At 53.0% G+C, this 21,328-nt stretch overlaps 1 protein-coding gene, 1 long non-coding RNA gene and 2 other non-coding genes across 5 annotated transcripts; 3 read left to right on the top strand and 1 right to left on the bottom strand.

Annotated features, from left to right (window-relative positions):
* Positions 1–8: 8 nt before the first annotated feature.
* On the top strand, positions 9–9,297 carry LOC106738167 (uncharacterized). 2 transcript variants are annotated; one of them, XR_009460342.1, is made up of 4 exons: positions 9–2,742; positions 6,939–7,035; positions 8,438–8,600; positions 8,921–9,297. It is a non-coding gene; the product is annotated as an uncharacterized LOC106738167 (long non-coding RNA). The 2 variants fall into 2 exon arrangements; XR_002093050.2 differs by lacking the exon at positions 8,438–8,600 and having other exon boundaries at positions 51–2,742.
* Positions 9,298–10,747: 1,450 nt separating this feature from the next.
* TRNAL-CAA (transfer RNA leucine (anticodon CAA)) lies at positions 10,748–10,855 on the bottom strand. Its single transcript has 2 exons — positions 10,818–10,855; positions 10,748–10,793 (listed from the first exon to the last, which is right to left on the bottom strand). It is a non-coding gene; the product is annotated as a tRNA-Leu (tRNA).
* A 3,850-nt stretch (positions 10,856–14,705) lies between these two features.
* On the top strand, positions 14,706–15,245 carry RPS29 (ribosomal protein S29). Its single transcript, XM_006277132.3, has 3 exons — positions 14,706–14,821; positions 14,922–15,021; positions 15,114–15,245. Exons 1-3 carry the CDS (start codon positions 14,760–14,762, stop codon positions 15,120–15,122), a joined length of 171 nt encoding a protein of 56 aa, XP_006277194.3. The 5' UTR covers positions 14,706–14,759; the 3' UTR covers positions 15,123–15,245.
* A 5,428-nt stretch (positions 15,246–20,673) lies between these two features.
* On the top strand, positions 20,674–20,781 carry TRNAL-CAA (transfer RNA leucine (anticodon CAA)). Its single transcript has 2 exons — positions 20,674–20,711; positions 20,736–20,781. It is a non-coding gene; the product is annotated as a tRNA-Leu (tRNA).
* Positions 20,782–21,328: the final 547 nt, after the last annotated feature.

Genomic DNA, 21,328 nt, shown 5'->3' with positions numbered 1-21,328 from the left:
TGCCTCCGCGTCGGTCCCTTGGCGTCGCTAGGCAGCGGGGGCGGGGCCTCCTGGGCGCCGCCATGTTTGCCCGGCGCTCCCTTGTTGGGAAGGAGGCGCGTAGTGATGGCGGGAAAGATGGAGTTCTTTCCCGAAACGGCTCTCGGACAGATTCGGGGTGTGGGTCTACGGCTGCTCGGCCACGCGCGCCTGCAGGAGCGCACGTGTTCCAGGGGATCGACAAGCGTCCCCGGTCAGCACTGACTGAGGAGAGCGTGGCCACAAGAGCGCTGCAGGAGGCGGTGCGCGCCGAGCCTCCCTTCAGCCTGGAGGGCAGCGTTACCGCGCCTGCCCGCCACCCTTCAGCGCCGCTGTTGTACGGACGAGTGGAAACGAATGTATCCCTCATCCAGATCCGCACTGTGGAGTTTGACCAAGAAGTTAAAATACGTTCAGTTCTGTGTTTTTGTTTCTATGTAGAATCGTCTCGAGGCGCAGAAATCGAGAGAGATCAACGCTCCGTTTTGGTATGGGAAAGCCGAGTGCAAATTTGAAGGGTGTATTTCATTACTGATGAGATCAAAGATAGGCCAGGAAGGCGTGATCCACGTGTGAAAATGGAAATTCAAGTGAACGAAACACAACACAAAGCCGGTGAATTGAACAAAGGCATACGTGCCAGCAAGAAAGACAAGAATTAAGGGGAGACCTGAAGGCAGACGCACCACGCCAGCTGAGAAATAAGTTGCTACGTCCGTCTGACCCTGCCATACTGTTGGCTGGTAACTTGCGTGAAGTAAAAACTGGCATTGTTTTGCAAAAAACAGCTGGTGAGGGTAACCGTGAGGGAAGAACTGACCCTAACATTACATCTGGATTGCCTCAACATCCGAGGAACGCCAGATGCCACTGCAAACATGACGTAGAAACTGCACACACCTCCTTGCAGTACTTCACTGTGTCACCTTTCATGCTGTACGTGCATGTCAACCTTCACCTACTTTTTGATTTTCAGAGAGCAAAGCTGTAGCCTATACCTTGATGCCTCGGGTCTGTTGTTAAGAGAACCCCATCATGTGTGGTTCTCTTAAAACATCACATCTTGCATTATGCATCGTGTGCAAAGTGCCTGTCCAACTCAACAAACATCCTGCCAGTGGCAGAGATGCTAATTGCTGACCAGAGTACACCAACCATATCACATTGACTGACTTTGCTTTCTCAAGATACTCTTAGAGTAACTGGTCATCAGCTTAGACCACAAAAAGTAGAGTGCAGCTTCAGCTGGGCTTTAATACATGCAGCTATTCAGGTTTTCAACTGGATGACTGCCATACATTACTTGAATGCCTGTTTTGAAGTATGTACTGGGAAAAGGAAAGCTGATTTTACAATTTTGCACATGTGTGCCTCACATATAGTCAAAATAATCCATGGGCATGTATCCAAAGTTGCTGTTTCTAAAGATGTCAAGGAGTTTTTCTGTGCTCATTTGTCTTACTGCAAAATGCAAAAACGATATACGAGTATAGGAAAGTAATTCAGAAGTTCTGCATAATTTTCAGTGCATCACATCTCGACGCACAATGCAGGGAGAGAGGTAAGATGAAAAGAGGTAAAGAAATGGATACAAACCCAGCCGATCTCTAAAACTATTCTATCCTTTAACCAGAAAACTGTGATTGATCAGAAACAGGAATCAATCTGTAAAAATTCTCCTTTTGCTCAATTGTTCATCGCGCAGTTTGGATAAAAACGATCAGGAGAATAAGAAATCCTCTGAACAGCTATTATTCTACTGAATTGCAAAAACCTTAGTCAAATATGTGCCAACATAACATTATGGAGTGGCATTATGTTACAAGCAATAAAATGGCCACAAACTGGGGACTGCAATGCAAATGTTGCAAATTGGTTCAGAATTGTCAAAAATCTGGTTTTGACGGACAAGCTCTACTGCAGAACTCCTAACTTTGTAGAAGTTATGAAAGACACCGTTCAAGGTAAGATGCGTTCAATAGCAATAGGCAGACAAGGTTCCTTGGGTGAATTTGATATCTTTTATTCGACCAACCCAAATGGTTGGAGAATAGTTATTAAGCAAGCTTTCGGGTTCAAAAACCCTTCATCAGGCTAAGGAAGCTTCAGCAGTTGGTGTGTGCTCTTCAATAGCAATAGGCATTTTACCCGACTGAAGCATAAACGATAAATCTAAGAGGAAAATAACCGACTGTGTTGCTAATCAAAGCATTTCAGAGCCTCTTGCTCGCTTGGAAACATGGAATGACGGTCCCTGTTCCACACTGAAGCAGCAAGCTAAGTATTCTCAGGCTCCTTCAGAACAGGAACACAAATAACGGTTGCCTTGTCTTCCTTGGAGTGCTGGCATCCAAATCAAACAGAAGGGTGCAATTCACCAACACTTGCACCATTGACAACCTTTGATATATCATTTATTTGATATTTAAAAAATACCAGGCAATAAAAACTGAGTTTGAACTTCTCCAAAGAAGTGATGTATTCCAATGTCTTCTCTGAGTGAATGAGGCATTTAGCAGCAACAACTGAAATGAAGGGAAATGGCAGTGGTTGACAGTTTCAAAAATTTTCAGGAAGGCGCACATGGGATTGCTATGGAACTGAGGAAATTATGGTGACACTTCCACTCTCTGATCTCTATAGCACAGCGCAGTTCTCCGTTTGCTCCAACTCAGAATGTCCACAGAAGAACAGGACATTGAAATCAGCATCAATTTTTGCATGGTAGGTACACATTTTCCTATTGAACTTAAGGATTCATAGATTCATAGATGTTAGGATCGGAAGGGACCTCAATAGATCATCGAGTCTGACCCCCTGTATAAGCAGGAAAGAGTTCTGGGTCTAGATGACCCCAGCTAGATACTCATCCAACCTCCTCTTGAAGACCCCCAGGGTAGGGGAGAGCACCACGTCCCTTGGGAGCCCGTTCCAGACCTTGGCCACTCGAACTGTGAAGAAGTTCTTCCTAATGTCCAATCTAAATCTGCTCGTTGCTAGCTTGTGGCCATTGTTTCTTGTAACCCCCGGGGGCACCTTGGTGAATAAATGCTCACCAATTCCCTTCTGTGCCCCCGTGATGAACTTATAGGCAGCCACAAGGTCGTCTCTCAACCTTCTCTTGCGGAGGCTGAAGAGGTCCAGTTTCTCTAGTCTTTCCTCATAGGGCTTGGTCTGCAGGCCCTTGACCATACGAGTGGCCCTTCTCTGGAACCTCTCCAGGTTATCCGCATCCCTCTTGAAGTGTGGCGCCCAGAATTGCACGCAATACTCCAACTGCGGTCTGACCAGCGCTCTATAGAGGGGAAGTATCACCTCCCTGGACCTATTCGTCATGCATCTGCTGATGCACGATAAAGTGCCATTGGCTTTTCTGATGGCTTCTTCACACTGACGACTCATGTTCATCTTGGAGTCCACTAGGACTTCAAGATCCCTTTCCACTTGCATGCCACCCAGCAGGTCATTCCCTAGGCTGTAGGTGTGCTGGACATTTTTCCTCCCTAGGTGCAGCACTTTGCATTTCTCCTTGTTGAACTGCATCCTGTTGTTTTCTGCCCACTTGTCCAACCTGTCCAGGTCTGCCTGCAGCTGTTCCCTGCCCTCTGGTGTGTCCACTTCTCCCCATAGCTTTGTGTCATCTGCAAACTTGGACAGAGTACAAATGTGAGCCTCGATAATTTTTTCAAAGATTTTGCCAAGGATGGAGGTGAGACTGACTGGCCTATAGTTACCGAGGTCCTCCTTCCACCTCTTCTTGAAAAGTACCACATTGGCCCTTTTCCAGTCCTCCGGGACTTGGCCCGTGCGTCACGAGCTTTCAAATATTCCCGCCAGTGGCTCTGCAGTGACGTCGGCCAGGGCCTTCAGCACCCTCAGATGAAGCTCATCTGGGCCTGCCGACTTAAAGGCATCCAGTTCCTCCAAGTGACTCTGCACCATCTCAGGATCTACGCATGGCAGTCTGGCGCCTTGCTGCTGCCTCTCTACAACCCCAGTGAGAGACTTGTCGTGCCCCTCACTTAGGAACACTGAGGCAAAGAACTCGTTGAGGAGTTCAGCCTTGTCCCCCCTATCTGTCACCAATTGTTTCTGCCCATTTAGCAGGGGTCCTATTCCTCCCTGGGCCTTCCTTTTACTTCCAATATATCTAAAAAACAATTTCTTGTTGTCTTTTACTTGGGTTGCCATCCTCAGCTCCATGGTAGCTTTGGCCCGTCTAACTGCCTCCTTACAAGCACGAGCAGAGGAGGTATATTTGTCTTTGGTGATCTCTCCCTGTTTCCACTTTTTATGTGCTCCCCTTTTGGCCCTTAGGCTGCCCTGGATTTCTCTGGTCAGCCATGGAAGCCTCCTGGCCCCTTTCCCTCTTTTGCCTCGCTCGGGGATCGTCTTGCTTTGTGCCCGAAGGATCGTTTCCTTTAGGCACAGCCACCCTTCCTGGGCTCCCATCCCTTCAAAACTCCTACTCTGCAGTGCTTCCTTGACTAATTGCCTGAGTGCATTGAGATCAGCTTTCCTAAAGTCTAGCACTTTCACCCTACTAGTTACCTTACCCACTCGCCGTCTTATGTTGAATTCTATTATTAGGTGATCACTGTCCCCCAGATGGCTACCGATCTGGAGGTCCGCTACCATGTCATCCCCCGTTACCATTACCAGATCCAGTATGGCATTCCCCCTAGTAGGACCGTGCACCTCCTGTGTCAGGTGGAGGTCCTGTATACAGGTTAGAAACCTGCGTGAGCGGTGGGACTTTGCTGTCTGTGACTCCCAGCAGATGTCCGGGTAGTTTAGGTCCCCCATGACTACCGCCTCTTTAGCTTTTATGGTCTCCGAGAGTTGCCTCAGGAGCCCCGAATCTCTTTCTTCCCCTTGATGTGGGGGTCTGTAGCAGACCCCTACCACCAAATCCCTTTCTCCTTGCCCCCCATGTAGCCTAACCCACAATCCTTCTACTTCCTCAACCTTTGATTCCGTCTTGATGAGGGTTGATGTATATTGCTCACTGACATAGTGCGCAACCCCTCCCCCTTTCTTCCCCACCCTTTCCTTTCTGTACAATCTATAGCCCTCAATATGTTTCAAGGGTTGGTTTTAGATCTCATATAGGGGAAAATGGAAGAGTTAAGATCTAAAGGAGAACATAATTATTAATACATGCCCTTCAGTTAATATATATAGGTGTCCCTATAGCAATTGGGATCATTAAACCTGTGTTATGAATGTATTATTCTGTCAGTACACAAAACTTAGGGATATCTGGGAGGCTTAGGTTGTGTCTACACCGTGGGCACGTCTACACGAGACGTGTTAATGCACATCAGCTTAATTTAATGCACATTAAGGGTGTGCATCTACACATGCACACCCTTAATGCGCATTAAAAGTGGCAAATTTAAGCTAATTGCGCCTACATTTGATACCTGCAAGTGCAGGTATCAAATTGAGGTGTGATTAGTTAAAGTGCATTAATGCACATGTAGACGCATTAAAGTGTATTAATGCTGTGTGTGTGGACTGACTTGGGACTAAATTGAGTCCTGAGTCAGTCCACACGCACAGTGTTAATGCACTGTAACGCCTGCATGTGTAGACACCTGCCTAAACCGACTTACTGAGCATTAAACTAATGCACATGAAAATTAGGTGTGCTTAAATGCACATGTAGCATGCTTCTACACATGATGAAATGACCCTTTTTAGCAGTTCGATTGCCCTTCTATAATGGCTTCATTGTGTCACGTGTTACACGTGGCAGAGTATTGCGATTTAATTTCATCGCACTGAACCTGTATGGTGGCATATTACGATGTAAATGACTTTGTTACATAGCAAAGTAAAAGACATACTGATGTTTTTAAGTTTGCTACCTAACAAATGGCAGCGATACCTCCATCCTCAGGCCCGCCCGGGCTTCCAGCACATTGTGCACCATCCCCGCCTTCACCAGACTCCAGCATACCCAGCTTGCTTCTGGGGCAGCACAGGGAGGTGGCAGGAGGGTGGTTGGGTGGGCTGGCAGCTGGAGAAGGTGGTGGGGATGGTGCACAGGGCACTGGAAGCCTGGGTGGACTCATGGAGGCTCGGGCTTGGGCTTCCAGCACCCCGGGCATTGTCCCTACTGCCTTGTCTGGCTGCCAGCACACCCAGACACCCTCCCGTGCTGCCCCAAGAGCAAGATAACCTGTTCTCAGGCGGTCCCAGGCAGCGGGATGGCAGCAGGTGTGTGGATGGGACTACATGGCGAGCTGGAAGCCCTAGCCAAACCCCCCCACAAAAACTGGCAAGGAGCCCGATCCTTTTTTGTTTTCTGGCAGAGCTTGCCCGTGGCCAGTGGGTGAGCTGCCAGCGGCATCTGAGCTGTGGGGAGCCTTGGTCTTCCCCTCTGCAGCAGTGTTGCCCCCATGAGGCTGCCCGGGCGGGCTGCTAGCTCCAAGCAGCTCTGCACGTGCTGCAATTAAAAACCCACTGTTTCAATTCAGGAGGAACTAAACTCCTGTTATGTATGAGCGGCCCTAGGCATGTCCTGCTTGTTCTGTCATATATCTGAGGAAGAGTGCCAGTGGGCATGTCCCATTTGCATCCACACTGACAGTAGGGCATGCTGTTTTCTTTCTGTGGAGGAAGGACCATGAGCATATACAGTCCTTCCACTTGCTACTCAGTGGCTCACCTTCTAGTAAGCACTGTACGGCTACAACACAGCAGTGGTAACCAGTGCTTCTGTTCACGCTGGGATTTCAGATGTGCTACACTTTCTGTAGTCTGAAAACTCTGGGCTGGCTGTAGTTATCACCAGAGCTAGCTGGCCTTCCCAACTGTACATCGTTCTGCAATCTGTGATGCCTGTCCATCCAACTTTTTCATTGTGTGAAGCAGGGTAATCTTAATCTGCATGTTTTATATTTTACATACAGCTTAGATGATGTCAGCAAACTTCAGAATCTCCTTGTTCCATGGCTGAAAGATGGAAGATACCCCTACCCCATGCCAAGTTGGGTTCAAGGGTGACTTGTAAGTGTTGATACTGGGGGGGGCACAAGGTAGCTCCTGGAAGGCTGTGTGGCCTAATGGCTAAGATGTCTTCTGACTTCCATTCAGAGGGTTTAAGTCCCTCAATGGTCTTTTTTCCACCTTCAGTTAAAAAAAATAATTACATTCAACCTGCAGTAGGTTGAGCAGGGGGAGGGGGAGAGAGCAGCCAGGCCCAGTGCCATTCCCCTGCCTTTTCCTGTGCAGCTGGGGGACACGGCAGGCAGGCAGCCATGGGGAGACGCTGCTAGAGAGTCTGACTGCTTGTAGCCAGCCTGAGCTCTGGGCAGCTGCAGCAGGCAGCGGGCAGGCTGCAAACAGCTGCTTCAGGCTCCACAGCCCCGGCATGAGCTCCATGCTGGCGGTGACTGCACGCGCATCTCAGAGCGGACAGTGGGAGAGCTGTGTTGCCTCAGGCCCTGTCTCCACCGTCCGCTCCGAGGCGCATGTGCACCTGCTGGTATGGAGCTGATGCTGGAGCCCGGAGCAGCTGTTTGCAGCCTCCCAGCTGCAGCCGGCCCAGGCTCTGGTAGCTGCTGCCAACCGCGGAGCCGAGGCTGCTTGTAGCAGGGCTTGCAGCTGAACCCGCCTGACTCCCACCTGCTCTGAGCCCAGCCCCGGCCCAGCCCCCTCACTGGGATGAGGCTGGCGCTGCCCCATCCCAGGAGCACCGCATCTTTTGTGGGCTTAGCTGCGCGGGGTGGGTTGGTCTGATGGGCAGGCTCCATGTTGGGGCCATGGCCAGCTACACTGCAGCCTGGCTCCCTGGGGAAACACGGGCTCTGGCGGGACCAGGCTGTTGTTGGGTTGGACCTTGTCCAGTGGCCCAGGAGCCCGGCTCCGTGTGCCTGTGCATCTGGTTCTCTGCGTTTGTCTGCCTCTGTCTGGTTCTGTGTGTCTGTGTGTGCACACATGTGTCTGGTTCCAGATATGTGCGTGCATGTGTCTTTTCTGGGTGTGTTCTGGTTCTCTGTGTTTGTGCACGTGGTTCTCTGTGTGCGTGTCTGGTTCTCTCTCTGCTCTCCTTTTTCTTTCTCTCCTTTCTCGTCTCTCTTCTTTTCTCCTCATTGCAACATGCTCAACAAAAAAGGAATACACAACAGCAAAGGCAACTTTTATGATTATTAAATATACTAATATGCAGTGCATCCTGCCATGTACCCTGCCCCCCCCCCCCCCATTTTGTTTTTCTGGCACTCTGGCACCTTCCAAGGTAGAGAGTGTGGTTTTTCTGGCACTCCAGCCAAAAAACATTGCCTACCCCTGCACTAGTACAACTGCTCAAATAGAGATGTCACAATGGATCACGAGTAAGTTTTGCATAAATTATTATCATCACGTTTTCAAGCAAATGGCAAATACTTTCCCTATTTTAACATTTCAGTGTCAAAGGTAACAAGTGCAGAGGAACACGGAAATTGAGTTAAACATCAATTCATTAACGAAAAACCATGCATCTTACTCATAACACTTGCAGCAGATCTGGCTCAGAGAAGAATTGAAAAATGTGATCTCTTTCCACCCCTGATTTCTATATGTGGCATTAAGTAAGTTTGTAGTATAAGATTATACTGGAGCCGTGATGACATTAAGTAAATTGAAGTAAACCTATATGCTTACCTGTGTATCAAATCACCAAACTATGCTTTCTCAAATGCCATTTGCTGGCTTTCCAGAGAGGGTAGTAGCCTGTTTCCTTGCCCACAAAATCCCTTTCTTGTAACTTCTATTTAGGTCTTCTGTATTTAAGGAGACGGTATGTTGCTAGTTAAACCATGTCACCAGTCCTGATAGTTCAACAGAAAACATGAGACATGCAAATATATCAGAGTTCAAGTTCACTAAAACAAAGATTTTGTCATTGCAGGTACAAAGTGGCTGGGGTAAAGTACAATATTGGCAAACATTTGATGTGTTTCTGTGAACTTGGTGATAGTGAGAGCTGGCAGTACTACGATGGACTTTTAGAATATAAAAAGGTCGGATGTGAAGATACACCAGCAACTGAAGAAGAGTTCTCCGAAGCTCTTAGGAAGGAAAGTGTATCAAGCCATGTTGTTGCTGTATGAACATTTTAGAAATAATAAGGACATCTGCAAGGATAGACATGGGTACTGAAATACATACCAAAGTGTAACAGGGCACCCCCAAAAAATGTGTAATACCCTGTTCTGAGGCCAGTTCTCCCTGCTTTTTCCCACTGTGCCTTGATGTTCATATATAAATAAATATTGCAGGAGGGTACTTTGATCTTACTATCATGACCATTCATAGTTTCATAGTTGGTTGGGTCGGAAGGGACCTGAGCAGATCAAGTCCGACCCCCTGCCTGGGCAGGAAAGAGCGCTGGGGTCAAACACCCCCGGCTAGGTGATTGTCCAGCCTCCTCTTGAAGACCCCAGGGTAGGGGTGAGCACCACTTCCCTTGGAACTCAGTTCCAGCTCCTACCTGCCCTGACTGTGAAGTCGCGCCTCCTGATGTCTATCCTGAATCTACTCTCCGTCAGCTTATGGCTGTTATTCCTTGTTACTCCCAGTAGTGCTCAGGGGAAGAAAGACTCTCCCATTGCCTGCTGGTTTCCCTTGGCCAGTTGATAGGTGGCCACCAGATCCCCTCTCAGCCTTCTCTTGTGGAGGCTGAACAGGTTCAGGTCCCGTAGCCTCTCCTCGTAGGGCCTGCCCTGCTGCCCCCTGACCATGCAAGTGGCCCTCCTCTGGACCCTCTCCGTGCTGTCCACATCCCTTCTGAAGTGCAGCGCCCAGAACTAGACGCAGTACTCCAGCTGTGGCCTGACCAGTGTCACATAGAGGGGGAGGATCACCTCCTTGGACCCGCTCACAATGCATCTGGATGCACGACAAGGTGCGGTTGGCTTTCCTGACCGTGTCCCCACACTGTCGGCCCATGTTCATTTTGGCATCAGTAATGACTCCAAGATCCTGTTCTGCCTCTGTGCTGAGAGGGGAGTTCCCCAGCCTGTAGGTCTGCTGCTGGGTCTTCCTCCCGAGGTGCAGCACCTTGCACTTGTCAATGTTGAAACCCATCCTGTTCTCATTCGCCCATCTCTGTAACCTGTCCAAATCTAGTAGCCTGTCCCTCTCCTCCAGTGTGCCCACTTCCCCCTACAACTTAGTGCCATCCATGAATTTGAACAAGGTGCTTTTCAGCCCCTTGTCCAAGTCACTGATGAAGATGTTGAACAGTGCGGGCCCGAGGACCGAGCCCTGGGGGACCCCACTGCCCACAGCCCTCCAGGTCTAAAACGACCCATCCACCACCACTCTCTGGGTGCGGCCCTCCAGCCAATTTGCAACCCATCTGACTGTGTAGGTGTCGACACCACAGTCACCTAATTTTTTAATGTCCCAGTCCCTGCTCAGAAAAATGGAGGCAAAGAATTTGTTAAAGAGGTTAGCTTTGTCATCTGCTGCGACCACCAGATTGCCAAGCGTGTCCTGCAGAGGCCCCACATTACCCAATGCCTTCTTTTTACTCCCTATGTATTTAAAAAAGGATGTCTTGTTATCCTTGATCCAGGTCGCTAGTCCCAGTTCCGTCTCCACTTTAGCCTTCCTAACAGCCCCCCTGCAGCCCGTAGCAATAGAGGGGTAGTCCTCCCGGATGATGGCCCCTCCCGTCCATCGGGTGTACATCTCCTTTTTAGCTTAGAGATGTTCCTGGATGAAAAAGGCCTGTCAGGAGTGGGATTTGAACCCACGCCTCCATACAGAGACCAGAACACCCAGCAGAGGGAAGGCAGAGTCTTGAGTCTGGCGCCTTAGACCACTCGGCCATCCTGACACACAGATAGCTGGCCTTGGTCCTGATCTTCAGGCCAGTCATGCCGCTCCTGACCGCCCCTACACCATGTCCTGCACCACGCAGACGGTGTCCTTCCAGACGGCATACCTTCTGCTGATACAGCTCCTCACTGGGCCCTCCAGCCCCTCGGCCTCTCTCAGCCCCACTCGGGACCTTCAGACCCCTTGGTTTCTCTCTTGGCCCCTCTCACATTGCCAGATCCCTCCGTCTCTCCTCCGGCCCCTCGGACCCCCTGGCTCTCTCGCACAACCACTCACCGGGCTGTCGGCCCCTCCGTCTCTCGGCTGTCCCCTCTCGTTTTGGTCTCCATCTTAGACCCTGTTGACTCCTCCCTCTCCCCGCCGCTCTCCAGGCCTTTGGACCCAGTCGGCCCTACGCCGCGCTCTGACCCCTCCCTGGGCTGTACTCTATGGCTTAGGCCTCCGGCCCCTCCCTCACTAGGCCTCGCTGTCCGACTCAAGTAGGGTGCAGTCTTCGGGCCAGCCTGATCTCACTCGTCCCTCCCCGGGCTCCTCCGCAACGTCCTACACCCCTCCTGGGCTGCGAACCACAAGGCTGCTTGGCCCCGGCTCCATCTCACATCTCGCTCCTCTATCTGCGGCCCCGGCTCGCTCGGACTTCGGACCCCGCACCCGGCCCCCAGGAACCTCTGCCATCCCCTAGTCCCTACCCAAACCCCCAGATGTTGCAGATGTCGTTCTCCTCGCTGGCATTCAGGACCTGCCACCTTCCTGCTGGAGGTTACATAACCCGGCAACCTCTCGGGGTGCCAATGGCCTTGCGAGAAGAGCACCTCAGAGCGGGCGTTAGTCTTACCCCTGGCGGAGGAGGAAATGCCGTCAAAACATTGTGGCACCAAAGCCCGCTCCAGGGTAGGTAGGGTAGGGGAGACCGGGCTCTTTAACTCAAGTCAGGGCAGCCACGCTTTTAAGGAAAGACACAGGCGTGGGCAAAAGGAAAGGATCCCAGAGAGGAGTCGCTCCCTGCAGGTGCTCGACGAACTCTTCAGATTAAAAGTGCTTGTGAAGTGGGCCAACACCGTATTGCACTGGAACTAGAGTACTAGAGCAAAACCCTCTGGGGAAAACTCCCAGAGCCTCCCACTGATACAGGGCACGACCCGGCCGATATGGGGCTCGCAGGGGTCGGCTCGCCCCTGATGGTCACCCAGCAACCAGCTCTGGGCTGTGGATAAAGGGTCACAGCTCAGGCTTTCTTAGGGAGCAACCCGTTCCCTTGCAGTAAACTTGCTTTAATTTAGCATTTGCTGGTGAGCGAGCAGGTTTTTTTAAACCACAACCCCCAGTTCTCCAGCTTTTTTTACTTTTCCAATTTCTGGGTGGCAGCTGGAGGTAAATGCAAAAAACAGGTGAAACCCCCTGGGGGTCTCTATACCCCCAAGGAGTGGTGCTTGACCTGGAGCAGCTCCGAGTTGATCTGATAAAAGATCCCCTCTGCCCTCAGAGCAACGTGGCTACAGCCACCAACCCGGTAGTGTCTTTAGCCCGAGTCGTTCATTAAGGAGAATACGTTCATTAAGGAGAATGACTATGTATTAGTATCAATGAGCTTGGAGCAGTGGCAGCAGTGACCCCTGCTGGCGGCCGCATGGACCCACAGCTGCACTGCCAGCACGCGCCGGCAGGAGGTGCTGCAGAGCACGCGGTGCAGGTGCTGGGGTGCGTGCCTTACACAGCCCCTGGGCATAGTTATGCTAAAACAAAACACAAACCCCCATGTCCCACTGTGTTGCCCAGGCTAGGCGGCAGGGGCTATTCACAGGTGCGGTCCCACTACTGATCGGCACGGGAGTTTTGACCTGCTCCGTCTCCGACCTGGGCCGGTTCACCCCTCCTTAGGCAACCTGGTGACCCCTGGCTCCCCCGGGATCGCCATATTGATGGCGAGCTTAGTGAGGACACCCGATCGGCATAGCCCAGGGGCTCTGGTGGGAGCAGGATGTTGTTGAGGTGGACTTTGTCTAGTGACCCAGGAGTCGAGCTCCATGCGCCCGTGCACCTGGTTCTATGCATTTGCTTGCCTCTGTCTGGTTCTGTGTGTCTGCGTGTGCACGCACGTCTGGTTCCGGATATGTGTGCGCATGTGTCTTTTCTGGGTGTGTTCTGGTTGTGTTTGTGCATGTGGTTCTCTGTGTGCAGGTGTCTGGTCCTCTCTCCTCTTTCTCTTGTCTCTTTTTTTCCTCTCTCTCTCATTGCAACATGCTTAACAAAAAAGGAAGGAATACACAACAGCAAAGGCAACATTTATGATTATTAAATATACTAATATGCAGTGTATCCTGCCATGTACCCTGCCCCCCCCCCCCCCTCCTCATTTTATTTTTCTGGCACTCTGGCACCTTCCAAGGTAGACAGTGTGGTTTTTCTGGCACTCCAGCCAAAAAACATTGCCTACCCCTGGAGTAGTAGAACTCCTCAAACAGAGATGTCAGAATGGATCAGTTAAATTTTGCATCGATTTTGTGGCTCCCTGCAGCTGTTCGACGAACTCTTCAGATTAAAAGTGCTTGTGAAGTGGGCCAACACCATACTGCGCTGGAACTAGAGTACTAGAGCAAAACCCTCTGGGGAAAACTCCCAGAGCCTCCCACTGATACAGGGCACGACCCGGCCGATGTGGGGCTCGCCCCGACGGTCACCCAGCAACCAGCTCTGGGCTGCGGATAAAGGGTCACAGCTCAGGCTTTCTTAGGGAGCACCGCGTCCCCTTGCAATAAACTTGCTTTAATTTAGCAGTTGCTGGTTCTTTAAACCACAACCCCCGGTTTTCCAGCTTTTTTTCCTTTTCCAATTTCTGGGTGGCAGCTGGAGGTAAATGCAAAAGCAGGTGAAACCCCCTGGGGGTCTCTATACCCCCACGGGGGGCGAGGGCTTGACCTGGAGCAGCTCCGAGAGTTGATCTGATAAAAACCCCCCTCTGCCCTCAGAGCAACGCGGCTACAGCCACCAACCCGGCAGCGCCTTTAGCCGAGTCGTTCATTAAGGAGAATACGTTCATTGAGGACGCTGCATTGGTATCAATGAGCCGGGAGCGGCGGCAGCAGCGACTCCTGCTGGCGGCCGCGCGGAGCCGCGGGTGCAGTGCCGGCGCGCGCCGGCGGGAGGCGCTGCGGAGCGCGCGGTGCAGGTGCGGGGGTGCGTGCCTCGCACGGGTTGCGCGTGCTAAAACAATGCGGTGTGCTAAAACGAAACGCACACCCCAGTTGTGCGGCGTTGCGAGGGACAAAAGAGACCGTGTCCCACTGTGTTGCCCAGGCTAGGCGGCAGGGGCTATTCACAGGTGCGGTCCCACTACTGATCGGCACGGGAGTTTTGACCTGCTCCGTCTCCGACCTGGGCCGGTTCACCCCTCCTTAGGCAACCTGGTGACCCCCGGCTCCCCCGGGATCGCCATATTGATGCCGAACTTAGTGCGGACACCCGATCGGCATAGCGCACTGCAGCCCAGAACTCCTGAGCTCAAGCGATCCGCCGGCCTCCGCCTCCCAGTCGCGGGATTACAGGCGCGCGCCACCGCGCCCGGCGAGCGGCTCCGCGCCCGCACCCTACTAGAGCCTGCCTGCCGTGACGTCACCTCCCCGAGGGGCGGGGGAGTGCTCCCGCTCTGCGCCTGCGCGCCGCTGCGCCGCGGGCGGGGTGCTGTCTTCAATGACATCGTGGAGGGGTTGTGTGTTTGCGCCTGCGCGCCGTTCCGCTGGGGGAGGAGGCGGTGTCCTCCCAGTGACATCAGGGAGGGGCTCTGTGCGCCCCTGCCGCGCGGGCTGCCGGGAGGTTCCGGCCGGCGGGTTGATTAGCGCATGCGCGGGCCGCCATCTTTCTTTCGTTGCCGCGTGAGGAGAGCAGCCGCCGCCGCCGCCGCCGCCATGGGCCACCAGCAGCTCTACTGGAGCCACCCCAGGAAGTTCGGGCAGGGCTCGCGCTCCTGGTCAGTGGATCCTTCCCCTCCCCCTCCCCTTCCCTTCCCTTCCCCGCGGGATGGCGGGGGGGCAGTGCTGACCGCCCGCCGGGCCCCTCTGTCCCCGCAGCCGCGTGTGCTCCAACCGGCACGGCCTGATCCGCAAGTACGGGCTCAACATGTGCCGGCAGTGCTTCCGCCAGTACGCCAAGGACATCGGCTTCATCAAGGTACGGGGCGGGGCGGGCGGGCCGGGCCGGGCGGGGGCGAGGGGCCGGGGCGCCGCAGGGCGAGCTGACGGCCTGCGCCCTCCTCCTTCCAGCTGGACTGAAGGCTGTGGACGAGAAGATGCCGTTTCGCCGACCCGGCCGTCGGCGCCACACCGCGACCCACCAAGACTTCGCTGCTTTGTTTTCTACGTCAAATAAAGAGGCCTGACCACGGCCCAATCTTTCGTTGGCTCCGGGTGCTTGAATGCCCGCACGGGGAGCGCTCGGGTTCGCCTCCGCTGGGCCGGTCTCCTGTGTCTCGCTTCGTCTTAAGTATGCCTGAAAAAGAAAGAAGCTCCTGCTTACGCGGGTGTCGCACAGAGACGTCTCCGTGTGCGTCCGGTGCAAGTGGGGGGCGGATCCTGCTCGCATCCGGGCCTGGGGTGACAGGAAACGGACGTTGCCTTTCGAGTCCCCCGGAACGGCTCCGTACAAACGAAGGGAGCGCCCGCGCTCTCGCCTCCCACCCGTAGCCAGAGCAGGTCGCTGTCTATCTGCTACGAGTTTATTAAGGGCAGACAACGGAGTTGGGGACGCGCTGTTTACCAGGGCACCCCTCGGAGTAACTAGGAATAACGGGCGCAAACGAGTGGAGACTAGATTCAGGTTAGACATTAGGAGGAAATTTTTCACGGTAAGAACGGGCTGCCAGGAGAGGTGTTGCTGTCTGTCCCCCAACTGGAGGTCTTCGAGAGGAGGCTTGGCTGGGGTCGTCTGACCTCTCTTCCTGCCGGGGCAGGGGCTCGGACACGATGACCCATCGGGTCCCTTCTGACTCCACAACCGACGAGCGCGTCACTGCAGAAGGGCAGGTAGTCGAGCACGTCCGTTCGGGGTTTCGGTGCAGCAGCCCTGAGCGTTGGACTTGTTGAATAATTGCGTATCAAATTAGAAACAGCTCATTTGGGGCAAGGGAGAAGACTCGGATGCTAGGGTCAGAAGGGGCTTCAACAGTAGCATTCGAGGTGTGCTATTGTGTGATTTTTTTTTTTTTATTTAATTTATTTTTTTCCACGCTTTACATTCAAGCGTCTAGCAGCGAGGCAAGCCAGCCCGTGGGAGCAGCCACTGGGTTCCCGGTTGCGCTGCCTTGTGCAGCGCGGCTCCGCTTGCCGCTCCCCACACCCGACTCCTTGCTCGGTGGGGCGGATGTCGGAGCGCGCCGGGATGCTGAGGTCCGTCCGAGTTGGGTGCCTGCGAATTTCAGCAGCCGGTATCGTGAGTGGGGCCTTGGCTAACGTTGACCAATATAAAAAAAAATATCTCTTGTCAGGGCAAGCCTGGATCTCATCCTGTCACAATTTTTTTTAGCTTCTCTTGTTCCTCGGTATCTCGGATCTGCAGAGACTCCTCGCTGTGCCTGAAGAAGGGTGACTGCGCCCAAAAGCTGACCGAGAACTTCTTTCTTTCCAGCTACTCGGTCTAATAAAAGATCTCGCATCTACTCAAAGAACCTTGCCTGCCCGTGTCCTTAAGCCATCATGGCTACAACCAAATAGCCAGGTTTACACTACAGTTTCTATTTAATTTTAGTCATGTTATTCTGACTCGTAGGGTGGTATGCCTATAAGAAGTGTTCATAGCCCTGAAACAACTGGAAGTAGAGATCTAAACCTTTAAATAACCCTGCTTAAGTACCCCTAAGAGTGTACCTACACCCGGTTGCCCACCCCTGTATATTAAAGGCAAGTAAAAATGATTTTTATACATTATACTGCACACAGTATTCAAGTTCCTGACCACATTTTTCCCATAAGCTTTTAGTTTTGCCAACCACGGGAACTTTCCAGAACCTATCCCCTGCAGTTGACAAGGGAAACCTGTATACATTGTTCTGTTCTACACCAGTAAGTTAAAAGCATGTTGGGTTGTGTGGCCTTGAAACAGTTCTGGCATCTGGGGAACCCTTTAATGAGGGTTGATGTGAGCTGAGTGCAGAGTCATCCAGGGTAGTTTTAAGTGAAGCTTTGTTTTGTCTTCAAGCGAAAATTTTCATGTCCCAAATCAAATTGGCCAAATCAATTCTAAATCCATGTGAATCATTCAAGAACCTCGTGTGGCCCAGCTATCTGCAAGCATCCTCCACCCCTACCTGGGGCTTTAGATGCTTCCAAATCCTTTGGCAGGCATCCTGCATGCAGGTCCAAGCCCAGAGGCTTGGGGTTCGGATGCCCCTGTGTTTCGCCTGCTTGCCTTCAGCTGTATGCCCATGGGAGCAAGCTAGGGAGGAATTTGCCATTTCCATAAAATCCAGCTGCTGGAAGTGAAAGTGGGAAGCTAACTATGCGTTGCCTCCATCAGGGTACTACTCCCTGCCAGTAGGAAAACCACCTTGGTGAACACAGTATTTCAACTGTCAGGTAAGTTTTTGGCTTTTTTTAAGTGCTTGGGCACTAGAGCAATCAGCCCAGAACTTGGGTTAGGCTTGCTGTTTTTGCAGAATACATTAGTCTGTGCTGACCTTTGGGTTGCTGTGGCTAGATAGTTTCTAGTACTCTGAGTGAGCTGGGTTATCTGCAGGCTGCAGTGCTGCCTGCGAGATAGATGCACACGTAGCACCTGAGCAATACACATCAAAAAGCAGTACGCATCCTCAACAGCACGGGGTCAGAGGAGGGGGAGACTGAAGTGCTCTGGGTCAGAATACAAGGTGGGAGAAAGGGACTTAATGGTGGGTGTCTACTATTGACCACCCACCCAGGGGGAAGAGCTGGACCAGGAGTTCTCAGATCAGCTCGTGGAGGCAGTTAAGTCAAGGGACGTGGTCGTCATGGGTGACCTAAACTACCTGGACATTTGCTGGGAGGGCAGTCAGCCTGGTCTGACCCCTCACATAGGTTCCTAGCTGAGTTGCAGGACTTCCACCTAAGCCAGAAGGTGCACGGTCCCACCAGGGGAATGCCTTGTTGGGCCTGGTCCTGGCCACAGGCGATGACCTGGTGAGGGGACTGCGGGTGCTGGCAACAGCGATCATCGCCTACTGGAATTCGCCATCCAGCGCAGGGTGTCAAAGGCCTGCAGCAAGGCAGCAGCCTTGGACTTCAGGAGTCTGCACTTGTTACCTTTGACACTGAAATGTTAAAATAGGGAAAGTATTTGCTTGAAAACATGATGATAGTAATCGATGCAAAATTTAACTGATCCATTCTGACATCTCTGTTTGAGGAGTTCTACTACTCCAGGGGTAGGCAATGTTTTTTGGCTGGAGTGCCAGAAAAACCACACTGTCTACCTTGGAAGGTGCCAGAGTGCCAGAAAAATAAAATGAGGGGGGGGGGGGGCAGGGTACATGGCAGGATACACTGCATATTAGTATATTTAATAATCATAAATGTTGCCTTTGCTGTTGTGTATTCCTTCCTTTTTTGTTAAGCATGTTGCAATGAGAGAGAGAGGAAAAAAAGAGACAAGAGAAAGAGGAGAGAGGACCAGACACCTGCACACAGAGAACCACATGCACAAACACAACCAGAACACACCCAGAAAAGACACATGCGCACACATATCCGGAACCAGACGTGCGTGCACACGCAGACACACAGAACCAGACAGAGGCAAGCAAATGCATAGAACCAGGTGCACAGGCGCATGGAGCTGGACTCCTGGGTCACTAGACAAAGTCCACCCCAACAACACCCTGCTCCCACCAGAGCCCCTGGGCTATGCCGATCGGGTGTCCTCACTAAGCTTGGCATCAATATGGCGATCCCGGGGGAGCCAGGGGTCACCAGGTTGCCTAAGGAGGGATGAACCGGCCCAGGTCGGAGACGGAGCAGGTCAAAACTCCCGTGCCGATCAGTAGTGGGACCGCACCTGTGAATAGCCCCTGCCGCCTAGCCTGGGCAACACAGTGGGACATGGGGGTTTGTGTTTTGTTTTAGCATAACTATGCCCAGGGGCTGTGTAAGGCACGCACCCCAGCACCTGCACCGCGTGCTCTGCAGCACCTCCTGCCGGCGCGTGCTGGCAGTGCAGCTGTGGGTCCATGCGGCCGCCAGCAGGGGTCACTGCTGCCACTGCTCCAAGCTCATTGATACTAATACATAGTCATTCTCCTTAATGAACGTATTCTCCTTAATGAACGACTCGGGCTAAAGACACTACCGGGTTGGTGGCTGTAGCCACGTTGCTCTGAGGGCAGAGGGGATCTTTTATCAGATCAACTCGGAGCTGCTCCAGGTCAAGCACCACTCCTTGGGGGTATAGAGACCCCCAGGGGGTTTCACCTGTTTTTTGCATTTACCTCCAGCTGCCACCCAGAAATTGGAAAAGTAAAAAAAGCTGGAGAATTGGGGGTTGTGGTTTAAAAAAACCTGCTCGCTCACCAGCAAATGCTAAATTAAAGCAAGTTTACTGCAAGGGAACGGGTTGCTCCCTAAGAAAGCCTGAGCTGTGACCCTTTATCCACAGCCCAGAGCTGGTTGCTGGGTGACCGTTGGGGCGAGCCCCACATCGGCCGGGTCGTGCCCTGTATCAGTGGGAGGCTCTGGGAGTTTTCCCCAGAGGGTTTTGCTCTAGTACTCTAGTTCCAGCGCAGTATGGTGTTGGCCCACTTCACAAGCACTTTTAATCTGAAGAGTTCGTCGAACACCTGCAGGGAGTGACTCCTCTCTGGGATCCTTTCCTTTTGCCCACGCCTGTGTCTTTCCTTAAAAGCGTGGCTGCCCTGACTTGAGTTAAAGAGCCCGGTCTCCCCTACCCTACCTACCGTGGAGCGGGCTTTGGTGCCACAATGTTTTGACGGCATTTCCTCCTCCGCCAGGGGTAAGACTAACGCCCGCTCTGAGGTGCTCTTCTCGCAAGGCCATTGGCACCCCGAGAGGTTGCCGGGTTATGTAACCTCCAGCAGGAAGGTGGCAGGTCCTGAATGCCAGCGAGGAGAACGACATCTGCAACATCTGGGGGTTTGGGTAGGGACTAGGGGATGGCAGAGGTTCCTGGGGACCGGGTGCGGGGTCCGAAGTCCGAGCGAGCCGTGGCCGGAGATAGAGGAGCGAGATGTGAGATGGAGCCGGGGCCAAGCAGCCTTGTGGTTCGCAGCCCAGGAGGGGTGTAGGACGTTGCGGAGGAGCCCGGGGAGGGACGAGTGAGATCAGGCTGGCCCGAAGACTGCACCCTACTTGAGTCGGACAGCGAGGCCTAGTGAGGGAGGGGCCGGAGGCCTAAGCCATAGAGTACAGCCCAGGGAGGGGTCAGAGCGCGGCGTAGGGCCGACTGGGTCCAAAGGCCTGGAGAGCGGCGGGGAGAGGGAGGAGTCAACGGGGTCTAAGATGGAGACCAAAACGAGAGGGGACAGCCGAGAGACGGAGGGGCCGACAGCCCGGTGAGTGGTTGTGCGAGAGAGCCAGGGGGTCCGAGGGGCCGGAGGAGAGACGGAGGGATCTGGCAATGTGAGAGGGGCCAAGAGAGCCCAGGGCTCCTCACTGGGCCTCTCTGAAGGTCCCGAGTGGGGCTGAGAGAGGCCGAGGGGCTGGAGGGCCCAGTGAGGAGCTGTATCAGCAGAAGGTATGCCGTCTGGAAGGACCCCGTCTGCGTGGCGCAGAATGTGGTGTACGGATGGTGTGGAGCCGTGTAACTGGCCTGAAGGTCCGGACCAAGGCCAGCTGTCTGTGTGTCAGGATGGCCGAGTGGTCTAAGGCGCCAGACTCAAGGCTCTGCCTTCCCTCTGCTGGGTGTTCTGGTCTCTGTATGGAGGCGTGGGTTCAAATCCCACTCCTGACAGGCCTTTTTCATTCAGGAACATCTCTAAGCTAAAAAGGAGGTGTACACCCGATGGACGGGAGGGGCCATCATCCGGGAGGACTACCCCTCTATTGCTACGGGCTGTAGGGGGGCTGTTAGGAAGGCTAAAGCGGAGACGGAACCGGGACTAGCTACATGCAACGTAACGTGGAGCCTCTGCAGGACACGCTTGGCAATCTGGTGGTCGCAGCAGATGACAAAGCTAACCTCTTTAACAAATTCTTTGCCTCCATTTTTCTGAGCAGGGACTGGGACATCCCCCCCCACCGGGATCCCCGACAGATTCAGGAGAGGCACCGCCAGGCCCAGGGTGAGTGAGGACCTAGTCAGGGAACTGGAGGGACTGGACGTGTTCAAACCAGCAGGTTCAGATGATCTCCACCCCAGAGTCCTGAGGGAATTGGCAGACGTCATTGCGGGACCCCTGGCATGGCTTTACGAGCACTCATGGTGCTCTGATGGGGTGCCGGAGGACTGGAAAAGGGCCATTGTGGTCCCCATTTTCAAAAATGGGAGGAGGGAGGAC

Source organism: Alligator mississippiensis, chromosome 2 (genome assembly GCF_030867095.1).
Source record: "Alligator mississippiensis isolate rAllMis1 chromosome 2, rAllMis1, whole genome shotgun sequence".
NCBI lineage: Eukaryota > Metazoa > Chordata > Crocodylia > Alligatoridae > Alligator > Alligator mississippiensis.
This window is presented reverse-complemented; position numbering and strand designations above follow the sequence as displayed.

Excerpts from the sequence above, each read along its gene's own strand:
- RPS29 (XM_006277132.3), top strand. The coding sequence starts at position 14,760 with ATGGGCCACCAGCAGCTCTACTGGAGCCACCCCAGGAAGTTCGGGCAG. Across the intron at positions 14,822-14,921 it reads GGGCAGGGCTCGCGCTCCTG|CCGCGTGTGCTCCAACCGGC; the intron begins GTCAGTGGATCC and ends CTGTCCCCGCAG.